At 64.7% G+C, this 18,744-nt stretch overlaps 3 protein-coding genes across 3 annotated transcripts; 2 read left to right on the top strand and 1 right to left on the bottom strand.

Annotated features, from left to right (window-relative positions):
* Window positions 1-359: 359 nt before the first annotated feature.
* On the top strand, window positions 360-2,060 carry PAN0_003c1523 (trans-hexaprenyltranstransferase; the record flags this gene model as incomplete). Its single annotated transcript, XM_014802482.1, has 1 exon — window positions 360-2,060. The coding sequence occupies one exon, from the start codon at window positions 360-362 to the stop codon at window positions 2,058-2,060; it is 1,701 nt and encodes a 566-aa protein (XP_014657968.1).
* A 90-nt stretch (window positions 2,061-2,150) lies between these two features.
* PAN0_003d1524 (L-rhamnose mutarotase) lies at window positions 2,151-2,507 on the bottom strand (the record flags this gene model as incomplete). The annotated part of the gene is made up of 1 exon (XM_014802483.1): window positions 2,151-2,507. One exon carries the CDS (start codon window positions 2,505-2,507, stop codon window positions 2,151-2,153), a length of 357 nt encoding a protein of 118 aa, XP_014657969.1.
* A 1,403-nt stretch (window positions 2,508-3,910) lies between these two features.
* Window positions 3,911-17,731, top strand: PAN0_003c1525 (kinase-like protein; the record flags this gene model as incomplete). The annotated part of the gene is made up of 2 exons (XM_014802484.1): window positions 3,911-4,289; window positions 5,766-17,731. The coding sequence occupies 2 exons, from the start codon at window positions 3,911-3,913 to the stop codon at window positions 17,729-17,731; spliced, it is 12,345 nt and encodes a 4,114-aa protein (XP_014657970.1).
* Window positions 17,732-18,744: the final 1,013 nt, after the last annotated feature.

Genomic DNA, 18,744 nt, shown 5'->3' on the forward strand with positions numbered 1-18,744 from the left:
AGGCCGACATTCCGAAGGAAAATCGCTGCCGAAGGAATGCTTGGATGGCCCTCCGGAAAGCGGAATGAAAGGCTGACTTGATCCGGCGATTTTTGCTCGGACACATACGGGGCCGCGCCAGGCGAGCGTTTTCTTCTTCGCGGCGAGCGCACGATCTTCTCATTTTGCGAGGATAGCGATAGCTCAGCAGCGACAGTTGCTCTCGATCTCCACATTTGGGTTGGCAGCAACCGACCAATCTTAACTTAGCCCTGTCAACAGCCCACAACCACTCCATCGGACCTTTCTCCTCAGAAACCACCACCGTGGGCGGATCAGTGCCACGTCCATCTCCACCGTAGCTCGACGCGACTTCAATCATGCCGCCAACGCTCGCTCGTTCGGTGCTCTCGAGCGTGCCCCGGAGCCGCACTCTAGCCGCCAGAACGCTGCGTGCGTCGACGACGACGGCATCAGCGTCGGTGTCGGCTGCTAGGTCACGCGCACAGTCGAGCTGGGCAGCCGCGATTGACCAGGCCAAGAACCTGGTGCAGGACCAGCTCGGCCAGTTCCCCGCCTCGTCATCCGCCTCGCACCCAACAGCGTCATCGTCTTCGTCGTCAGGCTCGACATCAGCAGCTGCATTCTTTGGCGCAGCGCCATCTGCTTCATCCTCGTCGAGCGCGTCCAAGCCTGCATCGACGCCGATCATCAACGACCCGCTGTCGCTTGTGTCGTCGGAGCTGTCGTCGCTGCGGTCGAACGTGTCGTCGCTGTTGGGCTCGGGCCATCCGAGCCTGGACACGATAGCCAAGTACTACTTCCAGGCGGAGGGCAAGCACGTGCGTCCGCTCATTGTGCTGCTCATGAGCAAGGCGGTCAACGGACTCTCGCCGCTGTATCCGGAGCTGCTGGCGCAGGCACAGGCGTCGTCGGCGCGCACCGATACGGGCAAGTCGATCGAGCGCGAGATGGGCATCAACGAGCCGCTGTCGCCGGGCAGCGTGCTGAACGACTTCAACCCGCACATGGAAAGCATCGAGGGCTCGCTTCCGTCGTCCGAGGCGCAGGATGGTGGGGCGGCGGCGGAGGCGCTCGCGTCGGCGTCGGGAGCCATCTTGCCCACGCAGCGTCGACTGGCGGAGATCACCGAGATGATCCACGTGGCGTCGCTGCTGCACGACGACGTGATCGACGCCTCGCCGCTGCGTCGCGGTGCGCCCTCGGCACCCTCGGCGTTCGGCAACAAGCTCAGCATCCTCGGCGGCGATTTCCTGCTCGGGCGCGCATCGGTGGCGCTGGCGAGGCTACGCGATGCCGAGGTGGTCGAACTGCTCGCGACGGTGATTGCCAACCTGGTCGAGGGCGAGGTGATGCAGCTCAAGTCGCAGGCGGCCGAGGCGGGCGATGCGACCAAGGGCTCGCATGCGCACGTGTGGGATACCGAGGGCGTCTTGGCGTACAACATGGGTCTCTCCCCCGACCAAGCGCAGGGTTCAGCGGCAGGGAAAGCGGAGAACCAGCCGACGCCAGCGCACTTTTCGCTGTACCTGCAAAAGACGTATCTCAAGACGGCGGCGCTGATTGCCAAATCCACACGTGCCTCGGTCATCCTTGCCGGCTGCGGGGGCGATGCGATCCACAAGGCCGGCGCGGATAGCAAGACGGCGCACGAGATGAGGCAGATTCGCGACGCAGCGTACGGATACGGCCGCAATCTGGGGATCGCCTTCCAGCTCGTGGATGATCTTTTGGACTTCCAGTCGACCTCGGCTGCGTTTGGCAAGCCTTCGGGTGGAGCGGATCTGCGGCTGGGATTGGCAACTGCCCCCGTGCTGTATGCATGGCAGGAGCTACCTGGTGAGGGTATCCACGAGCTTGTGGGAAGGAGGTTCGAGGGCGAAGGGGATGTGGAAAAGATGCTCCGACTTGTGGAGAGGAGTCGCGGCATCCAGAGGACTGCCGAGCTGGCCAAGGAGCATGCAAGGAGGGCCAATGAGCATCTCGAGGTGCTGCCGGACTCGGATGCCAAGCAGGCGCTCATCAGGCTCAACGATCAGGTCATCAAACGTGTCAAGTAGAATAAGCTCCATCACCCACCGCTTTTGCACTGGCTTTCGCCATAATACAATACTACATTTCTAGATCGAATCGTCGCATTGAGTGGGGTGTTACTTGTGTTGGGAGAGGTCGAAGCAGAGTTGGGTGTGTTTCCATTTGTCCGTCTGTTTTCCGTGTGGGTCTGGGATTTCGCGTTGGAACTTCTCCATGAGTCGCTCCCACTTTTCGACCTCGGGATTGCCTCCGTCCGAGGCGGCTTTTTTCGCAAAGTCGAAATCGTCATCGACGTCGATGAGCATCACGAGGCGGTCGGCAAAGTTGAAGATGCGCATGTTGTGGATGCCCGCGCTGCGGATCGAGGCGAGCACGGCGGGAGGAACGTTGCCCGGCGCATGGTGGTCGATGTACTGCGCCACCAGCGAAGGATCGGATGCAATGTCGAGCACCAGCACCTCTTGACGAACCATGGTCGAATCAAATGGGGATTGAGCACGGTGGTAGCAAGACAGCAAGCATGGACACTTGGCGGTGGAGGAAGGCACGGCGTGGAGGTGTCCACGCTGATGCAAGGCTCTCTTCCGAGCGAAATTGCGAAAATGTTAGAGTGGGTGAAACTTGCGGATCCGTGCCGAAGCCACGATGCAAGAGATGGCCGACATGCGGTTCGTATGGAAAGAGCATGCCTTGCTGCAAGGCGCGCGGTCGCCTGGCAAAAGAGTCGTGTGTGCGCCACGCATGGCAGCGCGTCCCGTCGGCTTGGCAAGGCCGCCTACCCCACATCGGGATCGGCGAGCAGAACGCGAGACGATGCCACAATGCGAGAGTGCAGCTCGCTTCGAGAAGCTTTGTCGAGGTTTTGGCGAGGCGAAGCCGTTGGAGCCAAGCGAAGCATGAACAAAGCGAACTAGCAAAGCAGAGCCAAAGTGTCGGCCGCATCTTCCATTTCCCCTCGCTCGCTCGCGCTTTTGCTTTCAACGTGACGCCGGACAACAGGGTCCTCTGGGAGGAGGCCGAACGGCCGATTTTTAGGCGCAGTCTGACTTTGAAATTTTCGTCGCGTCGGCTCTGATGTGTTGGTGGTGCATGAAGAGAAGCAGCGGACGGACGGTCCAAACCCTGAGCGGCCGGGCCCACTGGGCAAGCCAAGCCGGGCCGGATCTGCTTTGGCCTTTGCAGTTCGGTACATCCGCCTGCCTCTTGATAGCTCCGCCCCTCCCTGCCAAGCCCAAGTGCAAAGCCCAAGCGTCGACCACTTGGGCCTGCAAGAGGATGCCTGCCAAGAGCAAGCAACAGCAGGCCTGCCAAGATTGCCACCGCGTTGAGAGCAAAGCAGAGGGTGTGTGCGGCGTCCAATTTTAGCAGGAGCACGGATTCGGCGCCGACGGTGATTAGGGCGTGACACCCCTTGGCAGCTCTCGTCTCGACTTGGAAGCAAGGCATCGTTAAGCGAGCTCCTCCCAAGCTGCATCCGCATCCGCCGCGCCGCTCCACACTCATCCACGCTAAGGCTTTGGCATCGGGCTCAGCCTCGACAAGTCTTGTTCAAGCCTCACCTTGCCAATCTGCGCGGGCTTCCAGCTCGAGGCGTGTTGCTCTTTCTCTCTCGCTGCCTCCCTCTCCTCCTCCCGACCTTACGTCGTCGACCCTTGCCCTCCCTCTCTCCCGTTCCCCCTCCCCTCTCCCCACAATCTTCACACAGTCTCCACTCTCTGACCACTCACTCTCGACCTATTGCATCGCGACGAGGCTCCTCATATTCAGATCAACACCGCGGATGGAGCAGCACGCATAGACACCTCGGCGCGAGCTGCCTACCTCTCGGCGCATCGCACCCGTGCGCATCCCTCTCCACCCGCTCGCGTGCTTCGCCATGTCCTCGTTCAGCCCCGCGCCGCCCGGAGACACGCCCGACGATCACGGCAGCCGTCAGCCGTCGCTCTCGGCCAGCTCGCAGGCCTCGTCGTCCGACCTTCGTCGCACCTCGCGCCTCTCGAGCACCGCCGGCATCTTTGATCTCGACGACGAGACGATCGACCACACCACGCGCAGACAGAGCAACCCACGCGTATCCTCCCTCGGCAGCTCATCCCACCATGGCTCCTTGGCCGAACGCGGCAGCCGCGATCTGTTTGATGTGCTCGAGGAAGACGCCCACCCAACATCCGCCTCGGCTGCTCCCACTTCCGATCCATCATCCAGCGCAGCTCCACCACCTGCAGCCAGAAGCTCCAGACGCAGCGACACCTTCGGTAAGTGCGCCCCCGCCAGCTTCGCCTCGTAGTGATGGTGCGAGGAAGCCAAGCAACGATAGCCACGAAGCATTCCCAACTGACCCGCTACGATCTATCCTCTTTCTCTCTCTCTCTCTCTTCCCCGGACTTCCTACGGCATTTGACTCTTTGGCTCTCACCGACTTGCTGGATCTCCGACATCTGTTGACAACCACCCCCGGGTCGTGCACACAATGCGATTGGGGCTCCGACCGGCTTCCCGCGCTTTGACGTGCTTCGCGTGGCTGCATCGCTCGCCCCTCCGACTCTTCGCCCCTTATCACTCGCTTGCTCTGCTCTTCGCGGCTCTTCTTCCGGCCACGCATGATGATCCATCTCGGATCGGACCCCGACCTCTCGTGGCGCCTCGACCCTTTTGCGCGTTGGCTCTCCGCCATGCTCACTCTTCTTCTCTGCGGCTTGCCATCGCATTTTGCATGCACGCCTCGCCACACCTCGACCTCATCCCGCCCGGTCTCTTTCTGCTCGTTTGACTCTCCATGCTGGTACATCGCTTCGTTGCTGCTCGCCGTTGCGGCAATGCGATGCGATGTGCTCGTGCGTGGACCGCCTCGTGCGTCTGCTGCGTCTCGGTGGGATTGCGACTCCGCACCCAATTTACCCTCTCCCGCGAATTTCATCGGCATTCGCGCGGCTCTCTGATTTCGCTGCACCTCGGCGTGCTGGTGGGTCACCTGTTCGCTCTGCCACCTCTCCCGCTCACCCACAACGGACTGACCCGACCCGACATCGATGCGGCTGTATGCCGACGACAATGCCATGGCACCATGGCACCATGGCTCGGACGTGGCTGGTCGCCCTCGTTACGATGGATCTGCTCGCTTGGTGGCGCCTGTCAACGCATCCCTTGTCGTCCGTCGCTAATGCACGCTCAAACGGCCCGTGTCAATTTGGCTCGCCATGCCCCGCTCGGCTCTCCACCCTCCTTTCTCACGCCGCTCGCTTTGTCTTCTTCGCTTCATGCTTGGCGGCCTGGCTTCCTCGTGGCTTCATGACCTTCCGTTGCTCGTTCTCCATTCACACGCATCAACTGTGCATGGCATCCACCCTGGCTTTACGCTCCGATCTTGTGGTCGGCCTGTTCGGCACGTCGTCCGATTCCTCCACGTTGGCCGAATTTCGCGCTCCACGCGCCCTCGCCTTTCTCTCGCTCTTCCTCGCCGCCGCTGCATCCGCTCTCGACCTCGCTAACCTTTGCCGGCGCATTTTGGCTGGCGTGCGCTCAATTTCGCACACGGCCGCTCGCTTGCGTCTTCTGTGCACCCCGCCTGCATCGGCATCGTTCTCGACCCTGGCTCGCTGCCCCGCTCACCATCCCTCCCTCATCCCCATCCCCATCCCATTCCCACCCCCTTCGTCGCGATTTGATTACACATCACCCTCACATTGCACATTCTCGACCACATTGGTGCTGCTCGCGTTGCACAACCGCAGTCTCGGCCACCCACTTTACCGATCCTTTCAGCGCAGCCAACCGCACCAGGATCAGCCCTGGCGCCAGCGATCCCTCACGACTCGGCGCTTCGTCTTTTGCCGGAGACGCAGAGGCGTACGATCCAAAGTCGTCGCCGTCCTCGACTGGCCCGAGCCCTTCGCCTTCCTCGTCGCTCAGCCAAGCAGCAGCTTCACACAGCCGCCGCAGCACCCTCGACCAGCTCCAACCCTCCACCTCGCCCACCTCACCCCCATCGGCACCGGGCAAGCACTCGCGATCCGACCAGTCGCCCTCTCCCACCCGCTCCTTCAAGCATTCGCGCATCGCGTCCGACGACCACAGCCCCCCAACCGCTTCCGCATCCGCATCCGCATCCACACCAGCTGAGCCGGTCGCGACAGCCTCGACCCCGCAACCATCACAACAATCACACTCGCAAGGCGCCTCTCAGCAACCCGCCTCCGCGTCGTCCGTCCATGCCAGCACTTCGCCTCCCGCAGCTTGTGCGTCTCTGACCACCTCCTCGCCCGGCTTCTCCCTCAGCCCTCCCTCTGCAGCCGCCTACAAGGCTCTCGGCCGAAGCTCCTCCAAAAGAATGTCGTTCGACACCGCCCCTTCTTTCTCCAGCCCGCTCGCCTTCGCCTCCATCCTGCCCAACGACGACGACGTCAACGACGACGAGGCGCAACTCAACGATGAAGATGCCCCGGCTCCTGCATCGGCTACATGGATGCCCCGCGCACGAGGCTCTACCTCCTCGTCCCAGGGAAGCGTCGCCCACCACCTCTCGCCCACTTCGCCCTCGTCCATATCATCCGTCTCCTCGTCACAACCTGGTCGGCGCCAGCGCAGACAGACCGGCTCTGACTCGGCCGCATCAGATACAGTCGACGAGGCATCACAGCGTCCGAATGCTCGCAGAGACGCCTCCCAAACAGCAGCAGGTGCAACACCAACGACAGCCGACAGCGCTGCAGCCGCCGCGACGGGTGCCTCACCATTGGCCCGCACCTCCGTCCGACTCGACCGCGAACGCGCTACTTCCAACCCACTGCACAGGGCTGTGACCGGCGCATCCAGGCTCAACCGCACCCCATCGCGTCACTCGCCCTTCCAGAGCTTTGGCGTCGTCGACGACGATGCTTCTTCGGTCGCTTCCGACGACGTCGCCACCACAGGCTCCAACCTCACTCGCAAGTCGTCCGTCACCAGCTCCACCGGCTCCATGGGCCCGCCCGCCGTGCCCAGGCGCATCGCAGCCGGCGCCACAGGCTCGCCAGCTCTCGAGCCCGTCGATCGACCTGCCTCCACCATCGCCATGGGCAAGCGCAAGGAGGACTCCTCGTTGGGACTCGGCATTCCGCTCAATCCTTCGCCCCTCTCCTCGGGCTCGTCCGTGGGGCTGCCCGCTTCCAGCTCCTTCCACTCGGGCTCGCCTACGCTCGGCTGGGAGACGCGCGGCACACGCAGCTCCTCCGGTGCCTTTGCACCTTCGAGCTTCGGCGCCGCTGCTGCTTCGACTACTCCATCCAACACCACCGCGGGTGGCAGCGCCATCCTGCACTCGACACGTCGAAGGCGCATGACCTCGTCGTCGCTCAGCTCGAGCGCACATCGACGCGCACGCTCCTTAGGTGGCGTCTTGCTCGGCGAAGGCGCCGTCTCGCCCGTCGGTGGCCCGGACGGCGTCGATCCCAATCTCATCGCGGCGATCGAATCCGGTAGTCCCAGCATTCCGCTGCCCGTGCCCATCCCAAACACGCCAACTTCGCATCGCTCAGGCAGCGTCAGCTCGTCAGGCACACAAGGTGCCGCGTCGTCGCTGTCCAGCTCGAGCCTCGCACCTTCCTCGGTGCCGTTCGGCTCGTCGCTCGTCGCACGCGCCTCGTTGCATCGCAAGAGAAACTCGCAGGTCATCGACGACGACGACTTGCCCAGAGGCGACTCGTCAGGCTTACACCCTTCTCCTGGATACACTAGATCGAGGGTGCGCAGCCAAACCTTGGGTGTGCCGCCGTCGTCGTTAGCTCCAGGCTCGGCGACATCTCCTGCCGAGGCATCATCGGCGATGCTGGCACCCAGCCCTTCAGGAAAGAGCACAGGCTCAGCGGGTCTGGCTGATGCTATCCGGCTGCAGCGCGTGCCGACGTCTGTGCGTCTGGCAGGCGATCTTTTCGTGCCGGCGTCGCCTTCGCCACGCACGATGCCCAAGAGCGCCTCGACGGCGTCGATGGAATCGCCTCTGGGACGCTGGTCCAGCTACAATCAGCACGCAGGCTCGCTCGCTTTGGGCAGCTCTGGCCAGGGCCACGGACTCGGCCTCGGTCTCACCTCGGATGCGCCGTCTGCTTCGGCGCAGAGCAGTCGCCTCAATGTGCCACAGACGCCCACTGCCACGCGCAGCAACTCGCCGCTCGCCTCAGAATACACGTACAGCGCCGACGATGCCGCCATCGCCTCGGGCCGCACTTCGCCTGCAGTCGAACGTCTTCGCACCGATGGTCTCGCCATGCCCGGGCATGACAGCCGCGGACAGCCTCTGTCGGTCTCGATCCCCATCGGCAGGAACTACGGCCCGACGGCAAGCCTGCCTGGCTCAGCCATCCTCGGCTCGCGATCGCCAGGCGTGCCGCCTACTACGACGGATCACCTTGATGTGCCGACCAGCGTGCCTCGCCATGCAGGTCTGCCAGCAAGCACCAGCGCCTACTCGCCGCTGCTCTCGCTGGGCGCCTCCTCGGCTCAGACGAGTCCCACTACCACACGCCGGCCGACGCTCTCGCCCAGTCGATCCTCTACTCAGCGCATGTCGTGGGGAGCGCAAGAGCTCTTTGACAGCCTCGTAGAGACTAACGAAGCCAGCGAGGATGGCAGGGGCAACACGCCGCCCGTCTCCAGCGACAAGCCGGCGCCGTGGATCGCGTCCACGCAGGATGCGCCGCCGCGTAGCTCGCTTGCGCCTGCCGCGGCGACCATCAGCCAGAGGCGCGCAACGCAATCCAACCTATCGAGCTCGTTCGGATCGAATGCGCTCCTCGCCATCCCACCGCCCACGCGCCGCGTGCATCGGCCGAGCGATGCTGCGCTCTTCACGCCCGGTGGCGTCTCGCCCGCCGCGTCCAACCAGCCGCTGTCGGGCACCGACGAATACGCGCGCATCATCATTCAGAGCCGCAACGCCAAGATGCAAAAGTGGCGCGCACAGAATCCTTCGCGACTTGGACGCGGCGATGCGGTCGCAGCCGCTGCGCCGGGACGCGCAGGGCAGGAGCGCTCCCAAGATGGCCAGGCTGACGGCGCCTTGTTCGGGCAGGCCAGTCTGGGCCGCAGAGGCACGATTATCGGGCTGCAGAGGGACGCGAGTCTGCTCGATGCCATGCGTGCGCGTCGAGGATCAGCCGTCGACTCGAACGACAGCATCGAGTCGCAGCTCGATGAGGAGGAAGAGGGTCATCGCGGCCTCGAGTCTTCCGCGTTTGCCGAGTTCGAGTGGGTCGACTGGCTCGACGAGTACCGCAAGATGAAGGAGGCCAAGCTGCAGTCCGAGCGAGAGGAGGCCGAGGCGCAGGCGGCTGTCGAGACGGGCGCAACTGCGTCTGCCGACAAGAGTGCGGATTCCAAAGAGGGCGGCACGCCGGACAAGGCAGTGCAGACCTCCAACAAGGCATCTGCATCGGCTGCGCGTCGCATGGGCAGCGAGGCTGGCGACGCCAGCCGCGTCGCGGCCTTGCAGAAGCAGCCTGCGGACGGCCATCGCTCCGTCTCGGATCCACTCACACGCCAGAGACTGCAGACGGCCGAAGCTGGCGACTCGGAGCAGGACGCGATCGATGCCCAGGAAGTCGAGGCATCTTTGGCCGCACTCAGTCTCAACGACGACTCTCCAGGCGCAAAGGCGGCACCGGCTCGCGCATCCAAGCCGCCCCAGCTGGGGCCGGCGCGCAGACCGGATGGGCCGTCTCGCCAGGGTTCGCGCCCTGGCATCGATCCGCGCCGCAGCTTTTCGCTCGCCAGCGCCGAGCTCGCAAGGCGCGGCTCCGGTCCTGGATCAGCAGCAGCCTCCACGCTGGCGTCGTCGCCCGGTCCGGTCAAGGCAGGCTTTTCGCCGGTCAAGCGCCTCGGTACGGACAAGGGCAAGAATCTGTCGCTCTCGCCCATCACCAGCCGCGTGACGCCGTCGGCGCAGTACACGAGCACGCTTGGCTCCGAGTCGGCCTCGTCGCACGTACATGCACATGCGGCAGGACGTGGACGCCGCAAGCATCTTGGCGGCAAGATCGAGGCGTGGTGGAGTGCGGTCAAGTCGGGCTTCACTGCGCCGGCTGGCGAAGGATGGGCAAAGGCGCCTTCGACGGCGTCGCCGCGCGCAAACGAGGGTGCCAGTCGCACGAGCTCGGTGGCTGCGCTGTCGCAGTCGCTTCATCAGAGCCCGGCTGCCACGTCTGCCCGACGCGACGCGCCGCTCCATACTCGCCGAGATGCGCCGCGCCCGATGCCTCTGTCTGCGTCGTCGTCGACAGCGCAGCCGACCATCGCCGTTCCGTCGCCAACGCTGGTCACCCAGGTGCAGAGCGGCTTTGGACGGCATGTGCGCTCGCAGACGGGCAATACGGCACTCAGCGGTACCGAATCGGTGCGGACGCTTCGGCCTAGCACCTCGGCTCAGAATCTGTGGAAGGACCGCGGTGCCAAAGATGACGAGGGCGGCACCGACGACGCCGACGAGGCGGCAGCAGCTGACCGCAGCGATCGCCTCTCTGTCTCGCCTGGCGCCGAGGCAAGCTTCGTGACAGTGCAGGAAGACACGTCGGCGCTCGAGCCACCTCAGTCCGCGTCGTCGCAGCAGAGCCAAGAGACGCATCTGACGGTGAGCAGCAGCGGCCGAGAAGGCAGCAGCAGTGGCCGCCGTCGGCACCAGCCCAAGCTCTCGCTGCAGCTCGAGAAGGGCCTCAGCACGTTCGACGCCGAAGAGTTCGACAAGATCGGCAAGGGCAAGTCGCCGTCCAATTCGGATCGGGGCAGTCCGACCAAGACGCCGCTCTCGGCCAAGTCCAACGAGAGCGGCAGCAGCGAGAAGGAGGCAGCGCGCATGCTGATGCCCGTCAAGGCAGACTCGCCGGCAGTCTCGCCGCGCAAGTCTTCGTTGCAGCTCTCGCAGGCGTGGAATCCGAGCACGCGCGCTTCGCCGGCCAAGCCGCCGCAGGAGCTGCCGGATCGCGATGCGGCTTTCGAGTCCGACAATGACGGTCGCGCGACTGCCAGGGCCAAGGCGGCGTCCAAGGCGATCACGATCAATTCGATCCGTCAGCACATCCGACATCGGCTGCTCGCATCCAAGGAGAGCTGCGACCGCGAGCTGCGTCGCATTATCGGCGCGATCAACAACTACGTCGAGCTCGAGCTCGAGAGGCAGGAAGACGACGGCCGTCATAGCTTTGCGGACGACAATCGCGACGTCGAGGAGCTGGAGGAGGTGTTTGTCGACGACGCCGACGATGCAGACGATGCAGACGAGTCGCCGGGCGTTGCTGCAGGCGGAGGTGCTGACGAGACTCCTGCTAGCACCTCGTCTGTATCGCGCTCGGCGTCCATGTCGCGCGCAGCGAGCAACTCGTCCTCATTCTCGGCTGGTGCGGCGGCGKCGGCGGCGGCCATCACGGGCTCGGCAGCTGTCACACAGCCGGATGAGGGGCACGACGAACGCAGTGATGCCAACGAGGCCTCCACGGAACCGCATGCACGGTCGCCCTCCGCCTCGCTCTTCACCTCGCCGAGTCTCGGCGGGCTGCGCGAGGCGGCTGCGCTTCGATCGGCGCGCGAGTACAAGCTTCCGGCTCCACCGCCCGTCAATCTAGCCGGCGCGACCGCCACTTCGCCGCGCACGATCACCACGCCAACCTCGAATCCGGCCAAGCCGTCGAACCTCAATCCGCTCGGCAGAGCCAAGTCGCTCAGCCGCTCGGGCGCACGCTCCGTGTCGAACTCGCGCTCCACGTCGCGCTCGCATTCGCCCATGCCGGGCGTCATGATGACCTCGAGCGTGTCGGCGTCTTCCGGCTCGCCGCGTCTTTCGCCGTCGCGCAGGACGCGTGCGCTTCCGGCAGAGGAGGCCGGGCCTAAACCGTGGATGCAGCCGCTTGAAGAGCTCGTGGCGGTCGCCATGGACGTGCTGGACGTCTCGATCAATTCGCTCATCGTGCGGCCGGGCTCGTGCTCGCAGCTCATCGCGCGCATCCAGACCATTGGCCGGCTGTGGGATGTGCATCCGGAGTGGGCGGGCAGAGGCTGGTTTATCCAGATCCTGCTTGCCGTCGCCGGTCTCAGCCGTGTCGTCGAATGGTGGGAGGCCGAAAAGGGTTTCTGGAACTTCAACGACGAAGACGAGCAGGATGCTGAGCCCATCCGCTTCATTCTGGGCGGTCAGAACAACGAAGCGACGGGCGAGGCGCACGACAACGACACCGCACGCTCGTCGGCCTTATGGGTTCCCTCGACGGCCAGCAGCCCTACCAGGGCGCGCGCCTTCTCGGTCGCGCAAGACAAGTCGACGAGTGGCACCGACTCGCCGGCGTCGGGCCTCTTGCTGCGAGACTCGGAGCTTGATCGCGAGGCAGCGCAGCGCTTCGCATCGCCGGGCAAAGGGCTTGCAGATTCGGCGGCGGTGCACGATCAGAGTGCCGAGGATGCGGATGCGGACGGCGACATGACCATCGTAGACCGTGCGCGACAGCCGCCGCAGCGCCAGACGAGTGCGGAAGCGGACAGGGAGCACGATCCTAGCGCATTGACCGAGGCCATCTCGCGCATGCAGATTGATGAGCGCGACGAGCGCGAAGACGACGACGACGAGGTCGAAGATGTCGAGCATCACGACGATGCGGACACGGCGACGCCGCCTGCGCCGCAGCGCTTCCGATCTGCAGGCATCAACGTGCTCATGGAACTCAGCATGGACGATCAGCGCTTCCTCTATCTCAGCCCCGCGTGGAAGACGGTGCTCGGGAGCGATCCTGCCGAGCTGTACGACACGCCGGTCGAGGATCTGCTGGCGCCAGGCGATACCGACGTGTTTGCGGAGGCATCGAGACAGCTCGAGGCGAACCAGTCGCACACGGTCGAAGCCGTCTTCCGCCTGCGCGTGGAGAAGGCGCTGGTCGGCTCGTCGTCGTCCGCCGCTTCGACGGATGGGCAGAGCGAGGGCAGCGACGCCGTCTACTTCCAGGAGATGGAAGGCAAGGGCATGCTCATGATCGACCGACAGAGCGGAGTGCCTTCGCATTCGATGTGGGTGTTCAAGGCGACAGGACCGCCGGAGCGCGAAGACCGACTGCCGGAAGCTGCGCTGACCAAGGGCGGACGTGCCTTGGGCGTGGTGATGGACGAGCCCACTGCGGCGCTTGCGCACGTGGCGTCCATCTCGGTCGAGCCGGTGCTGTGCCGCATCTGCGAACGCGACATCCCCGCGTGGTTCTTTGAGAAGCACAGCGAGATCTGCAACGAGACACATCGCCTCGACATGGAGATCGGCGAGTGCAACGAAGGTCTGCGCGAGCTGCGCAAGGCGATCCAGGACCTGCACAACCGGCTGGAGAACTTTAGCACGCAAAAGGCAGATGCGCCGCCGCTCGAGTACCGCGGTGTGGCCATCACGACGCCGCCGGCGTCGAACCAGCCGCCTTCGGCGCTCGAGGGTCTCAATCGCTCCATCTCGCCGCGCCAGCCGGCGCCGGCGGCGGTGCGCAAGCTGCACCTGCGCGCGCTGGACTCGGCCATTGAGGTGCTGCAGACGGCGTGCGACATCTCGACGCCGGCGATCAAGGACGAATTCGCCGACGAGCCCATCGAGAAGCAGCGTCTGCTGTCGCCCACGTCGGAGAACAAGGTGGTCACTGTGCAGCAGTGGAGGAGGCCGCCGCTGGACGATACGGCGCTGGATCTGCTCATGGCCGATGTCGAGACGGCGATGCGTGGCAAGCTCAGCGCGGTCAACCGCATGCTCAACACCATTGTCTATGTCGAGACGGTGCGACAGGAGTGGGAGGAGCGCGTCGAGGCGGCGCTCTCGGCTCTGTCCGAGGCGGACGAGGCGAGCGGCAGCTCCCGCGGCTCGTCGGCGTCGGCGTCCGACTCGGGCGGCGAAGACGTCAGCGGAGAGGCCAGCGACCATGGCGGCCAAGCTCCTGGAGAGGCTGCGCCGACAAGCGTGCAAGTCGAGCAGGATTTGGCGACCGGTGCTGCGCCTGTTGCAAGCGAGGCCGATGCGAAGTCGACGGCAGCGGCTGTACCCAAGGATAACGCCAAGGAGGATGTGCCCGCAACAACCAAGCCCGACGCGCCGCAGTCCTCGCCCTTGCGCGGTCAGGTCGTTCGACCGACGCATAGCCGCCTTGCGTCCACGCTGTCGTCCAGCGCTGCTGACGACGAGGCGGAGGCGAGACAGGAGGGCGGCGCCGAGGAGGAGGACGGCCTGCTCTCTGGCTCGATGCTGCTCGAACAGGATGACCGCGATCTGCCGGCGCCGACTTCGACTCTGTTCTCAGCGATGGGCGGCGCAACGCCAGACGAAGACGACATTCCGGCTGTCGACGACAAGATGGGCGGCTCGTCGCATCTCGCGCCGATCCCGATTCCGCGCAGCAGTGGAGGCTTGGCGCCACCACCCGCCACGGAGCTGCTAGCGCCCCGATCTGTGAGCGGTGCGATTGCGGCCGGCCCTTCGCAGCGAAGGTCGGTCAGCCGTCCGCGCCGTTCGTCTCACCTGCCTCCGCCGAGCGACGGCTTTGGAGGCACGCCGCCGCTCTCGCCGCACATGTATGGCGAGTCGCTGGGCGTGTCGCATCGCCATCACCGCAAGTTTAGCGTGTCGCACAAGAGTCCCATGGCCGGCTCGATGCCACTCTCGCCGAGGATCCCGCCGGCTGCACCTTCGTCGCGGCCCACGGCTTCGTCGATCAAGGATTTCGACATCATCAAGCCCATCAGCAAGGGCGCGTTCGGCAGCGTGTTCCTGGCCAAGAAGCGCACGACGGGCGACTACTACGCGATCAAGGTGCTCAAGAAGTCGGACATGATCGCCAAGAACCAGATCACCAATGTCAAGGCGGAGCGCATGATCCTCATGACGCAGAACCAGTCGCCGTTCGTGGTGAAGCTCTTCTTTACGTTCCAGAGCGCCGATTTCCTGTATCTCGTGATGGAGTATTTGCCGGGCGGCGATTGCGCCTCGCTGTGCAAGGTGCTCGGCGGGCTGTCCGAGGAGTGGGCGCGCCAGTACATCGCCGAAGTGGTGATTGGGCTGCAGCATCTGCACTCGAAGGGCGTCGTGCATCGAGATCTCAAGCCGGACAATCTGCTCATCGACCAAAAGGGTCACCTCAAGCTCACGGACTTTGGTCTCTCCAAGATCGGTCTGCTGGGTCGTCAGACGCGCCAGGCTGCTGTGGCGGCTGCGTCGAGCGGCTCGGCGGGTGGCGCGTTTGCGGGCAAGGGACAGCGCACCGACTCGAACAGCGGGTCGCTGCCGAGCTCGGCGGCGTCGTTTGCTTCCGAGGCGCGGAACCAGGCGCTGTCGACGCCTGCCGGGACAACGGCGGGCGACACGGCGGCTTCGTTCTCGCCCATGACACCCGGACTGGGCGGGATGATGCGCAACCAGTCGTTCTTTGCGGCGCCGCAGCGCGGACGTATCATGAGCTCGTCGACGGACGCGAGCGACTCGGGCGAGTCGGACTCGCAGCGCGGTGTGCCGAAGCCGCTGCCGTCGGCGCGAATCGAGAGTCCGGTCAACCTGTTTGGCACGCACGCGCTGCTGAGCGACAACCTGCGCGCGTCGTCGGGCGACGGTGGTGCGAGCACGCCCAAGCGATTTGTGGGCACGCCCGACTATCTGGCGCCCGAGAGCATTCTGGGTATCGGCATGGATGACTTTGCAGTGGACTGGTGGGCGCTGGGAGTGATCCTGTACGAGTTCCTGTACGGCGTGCCGCCGTTCCATGCCGAGACGCCGGAAAAGGTGTTTGACAACATCCTGTCGCGACGGATCGACTGGGAGGAGGACTCGGTGGAGGTGTCGGGCGAGGCGCGCGATCTGATGGAGCAGCTCATGTGCACGGATCCGAAGCGGCGTCTTGGATCTGGCGGGCCAGAGGAGATCAAGAGCCACGCCTTCTTCAAGGGGTACGACTGGGAGAATGTGACGGCGGAGCCGGGACCGTTTGTGCCGCAGGTGACGGACCCGGAGTCGACCGACTACTTTGACCTGCGCGGCGCGAGCCATCAGGACTTTGACGACGAGCCGTCGCATGGACCGCACGGCGCTCACGGCACGCGCGAGTTTGCGCGTGCAATCGAAGGCAAGCCGTTTGTGCAGACGGGCCTGCCGCCATCGCGCATGCGGTCTCGACTGGAGAAGGCGCTGCAGGCGGACAAGGAGGCGGAGCACGAGGATTTCGGCAACTTTAGCTACAAGAATCTGCCGGTGCTCAAGCAGGCCAACGACGAGGTGATCCGCAAGATGCGCGAGGAGCAGATGCCGGCGCTGGCGCGGGCGCTGGAGCAGTCGGCGATCTACACGCGCCACCGCAGCTTTTCGGCGAAAGGGCGGCCGGCGCAGCGGGTGCATTCGCAGACGCTGGCGGGACCGCCGTCGCCGGCGCAGAGTGCGTCGTCGCAGGGCTCGACGCCGTCGCGTGGAACGGCGCCCACGTCGCCGTCGGCTCAGCTGGCGGGGTTGGCGCATAGGAGGCGCACGTCGGAGCTGCCACCGCCCAGTGCGGCGGTGCTGGCAGCGGCGTCGACGCCGGATGGCAGCAGTGGCGATGCGGGCAGCCAGACGGATCGCGCGTTCCCGTCGCCGTCGGCGGCGCTGGCCTCGGGGATCGTCGACCGCCGAAGGCAGCAGCTGGTGGAGGCGGCGGCGGGTAGCGGGGAGCGGCGCAACTCGATGCCGTCGCGACTGCGCACCAAGTCGGTGAGCATGGGCGAGCGGCCGTCGCTGCCGTCGCAGTGGGGTGCAGCGCCGGCGGGCGAAGGAGGCAAAAAGGCGGTGGCTCGTGGCTTTGCAAATGCGCTGGGGAGTGCGAGCGCGGCGGCAGCAACGGCAGCGGCTTCACCCACAGCGGCGGTGTCGCCAACGCAGGCGATGAGCGCGTTGCCAGCGACGGCGGGAGGCGCGGGCCATGCCGAGGAGATTGCGTGTCTGATCGCGGAGGACAATCCGATTGCGCTGCGGATGCTCGAGACGATCCTGGTCAAGTTGGGCTGCCGATGCGTGGCGGTGCGGGATGGTGCGGAGGCGGTGCGGCTGGCGATGGGCGAGGAGAAGTTTGGGGTCATGTTTATCGATGTGACGCTGCCGATCGTGGGCGGGCAGGACGTTACGCGGATGGTCAAGTCGACGCGCAACGTCAATTCGACGACGCCGATTGTGGCGCTGGCGTCGTTCGACCGGGGCGAGCCGGTGGATGCGGCGGGCTCGCTGTTTGATGCGGTGCTCGCCAAGCCGCTCGAGAAGATGGACGTGTGCGCGACGCTGTCGCAGCTCGGATTCACGCCGACGCAGGGCGCAGCGGCGGCCGAGGCGGGCAGTGGACAGGCGACGGGCGAGGCGTCGGGTGTCGTTCCGGGCACCGCGAGTGCCGGGCCCGATTCGCGGCCGCTGTCGAGAAAGTCGACGCTGGCGAGGAAGACGGCGGGAAGCGCGGCGAGGCCGAGTACGCCGCCGGCCACAGCAGCTGCAGCAGGAGCGGGAGTGGGCGTGGGAGTGGGAGCAGGAGGGTCGGGACAGCACACGCCGTACTCGTCTTCGCCGCTGGGTAGCTCGGTGCTGAGCTCGCGGCTGATGGAAGCGACGGGCAAGGCAGGCAGGCATCCGTTGACGAGGAGGATGGGCGAGGAGGGCGGCGCTCGGGACGAGGATACGGCCGAGACGCTCAGCAAGGTGGCCGAGAGGTTGTCGCTCACGTAGCCGCCGCGTAGCCCGGCGTGGCGTAGCGCAGCGTAGCCAACACAGCAGGGGTTCAAGGGTCTTGTTCTCTTTGTTCATCATTTGGTTCTGATTTTTCTTTTGCATGCATAGCATTTGGTTTCTCATCGAGTCGGGTGGTGTTGGTGCAGCGAAGGGAGATGGAGGGCCCGATGGGTTGTAGACCCGATATGGGTACGTGCGGGCTGGAGGGAGGAGATGAGGATGATGACGTTTGGGCTTGGGCATCTCCGCATCTGCGCGATCATCTCCGCTTCGCGTGGACTAAAAAGGGCCGCTTTTTGAGAGACCCCAGGGCGTGCGCGTCTGGGGCGCTCCGCGGAACTTTTTGCAAACCTGCCCACCTCGTCATGCGCCTTTACAGCGCAACTTTTTTATCCTCGACATTCACTGTTATCTTTTGTATGCTACAAAAACGGGTTGCTGTCCAAGTCAACAGCTGTGAGTTTCGACGGGATTTAGGATCCGATGCGATTGCTGCTGAGTGCAAGAGGTGTCGGGCCGGAGCGACGACCAGAGTGAGGTCCGAGCGAGGCCAAAAGGAACGCGCGCGCGCGGCTGGTCGGAGTTGAGATTCTCGGCTCTCGGCTCTGAGCTCTTTCTTTCTTGACCAGGCCACGGCACTTTTTGCCAGAGCGCGTGGACTTTTGGGTCTTGGGCTAAAATTAAAAGAAAAAAGGTCCGGCCGCACGAAGCACGAGGAGGCGAAAAAAAAAAGAAAGTTGAATTTGAAGTGAGGCTTGTTGGGCAGCAGCGCGCCTCGGAGCGGCGGCGGCCACGCTGGGCGCTGGTCTCGGCACTTTTGGCCGCTCGCTCGGCTCGTGCAGCACCGCGTGTCTGATTGCAGCCCAATCCAAAATCAATCCTCTTGGCACACACCCACGCCCGCACCTGCACACACTCCTTCGCATCGGCCGCCCTCCTCCTCCTCCTCCTCCTCCTCCTCCTCCTCCTCCTCCTCACCCTACTTCCTCTCGTCCATCACTTCAACGTCA

Source organism: Moesziomyces antarcticus (assembly GCF_000747765.1).
Source record: "Moesziomyces antarcticus DNA, scaffold: scaffold_v10003, strain JCM 10317, whole genome shotgun sequence".
NCBI classification, from domain to species: domain Eukaryota; kingdom Fungi; phylum Basidiomycota; class Ustilaginomycetes; order Ustilaginales; family Ustilaginaceae; genus Moesziomyces; species Moesziomyces antarcticus.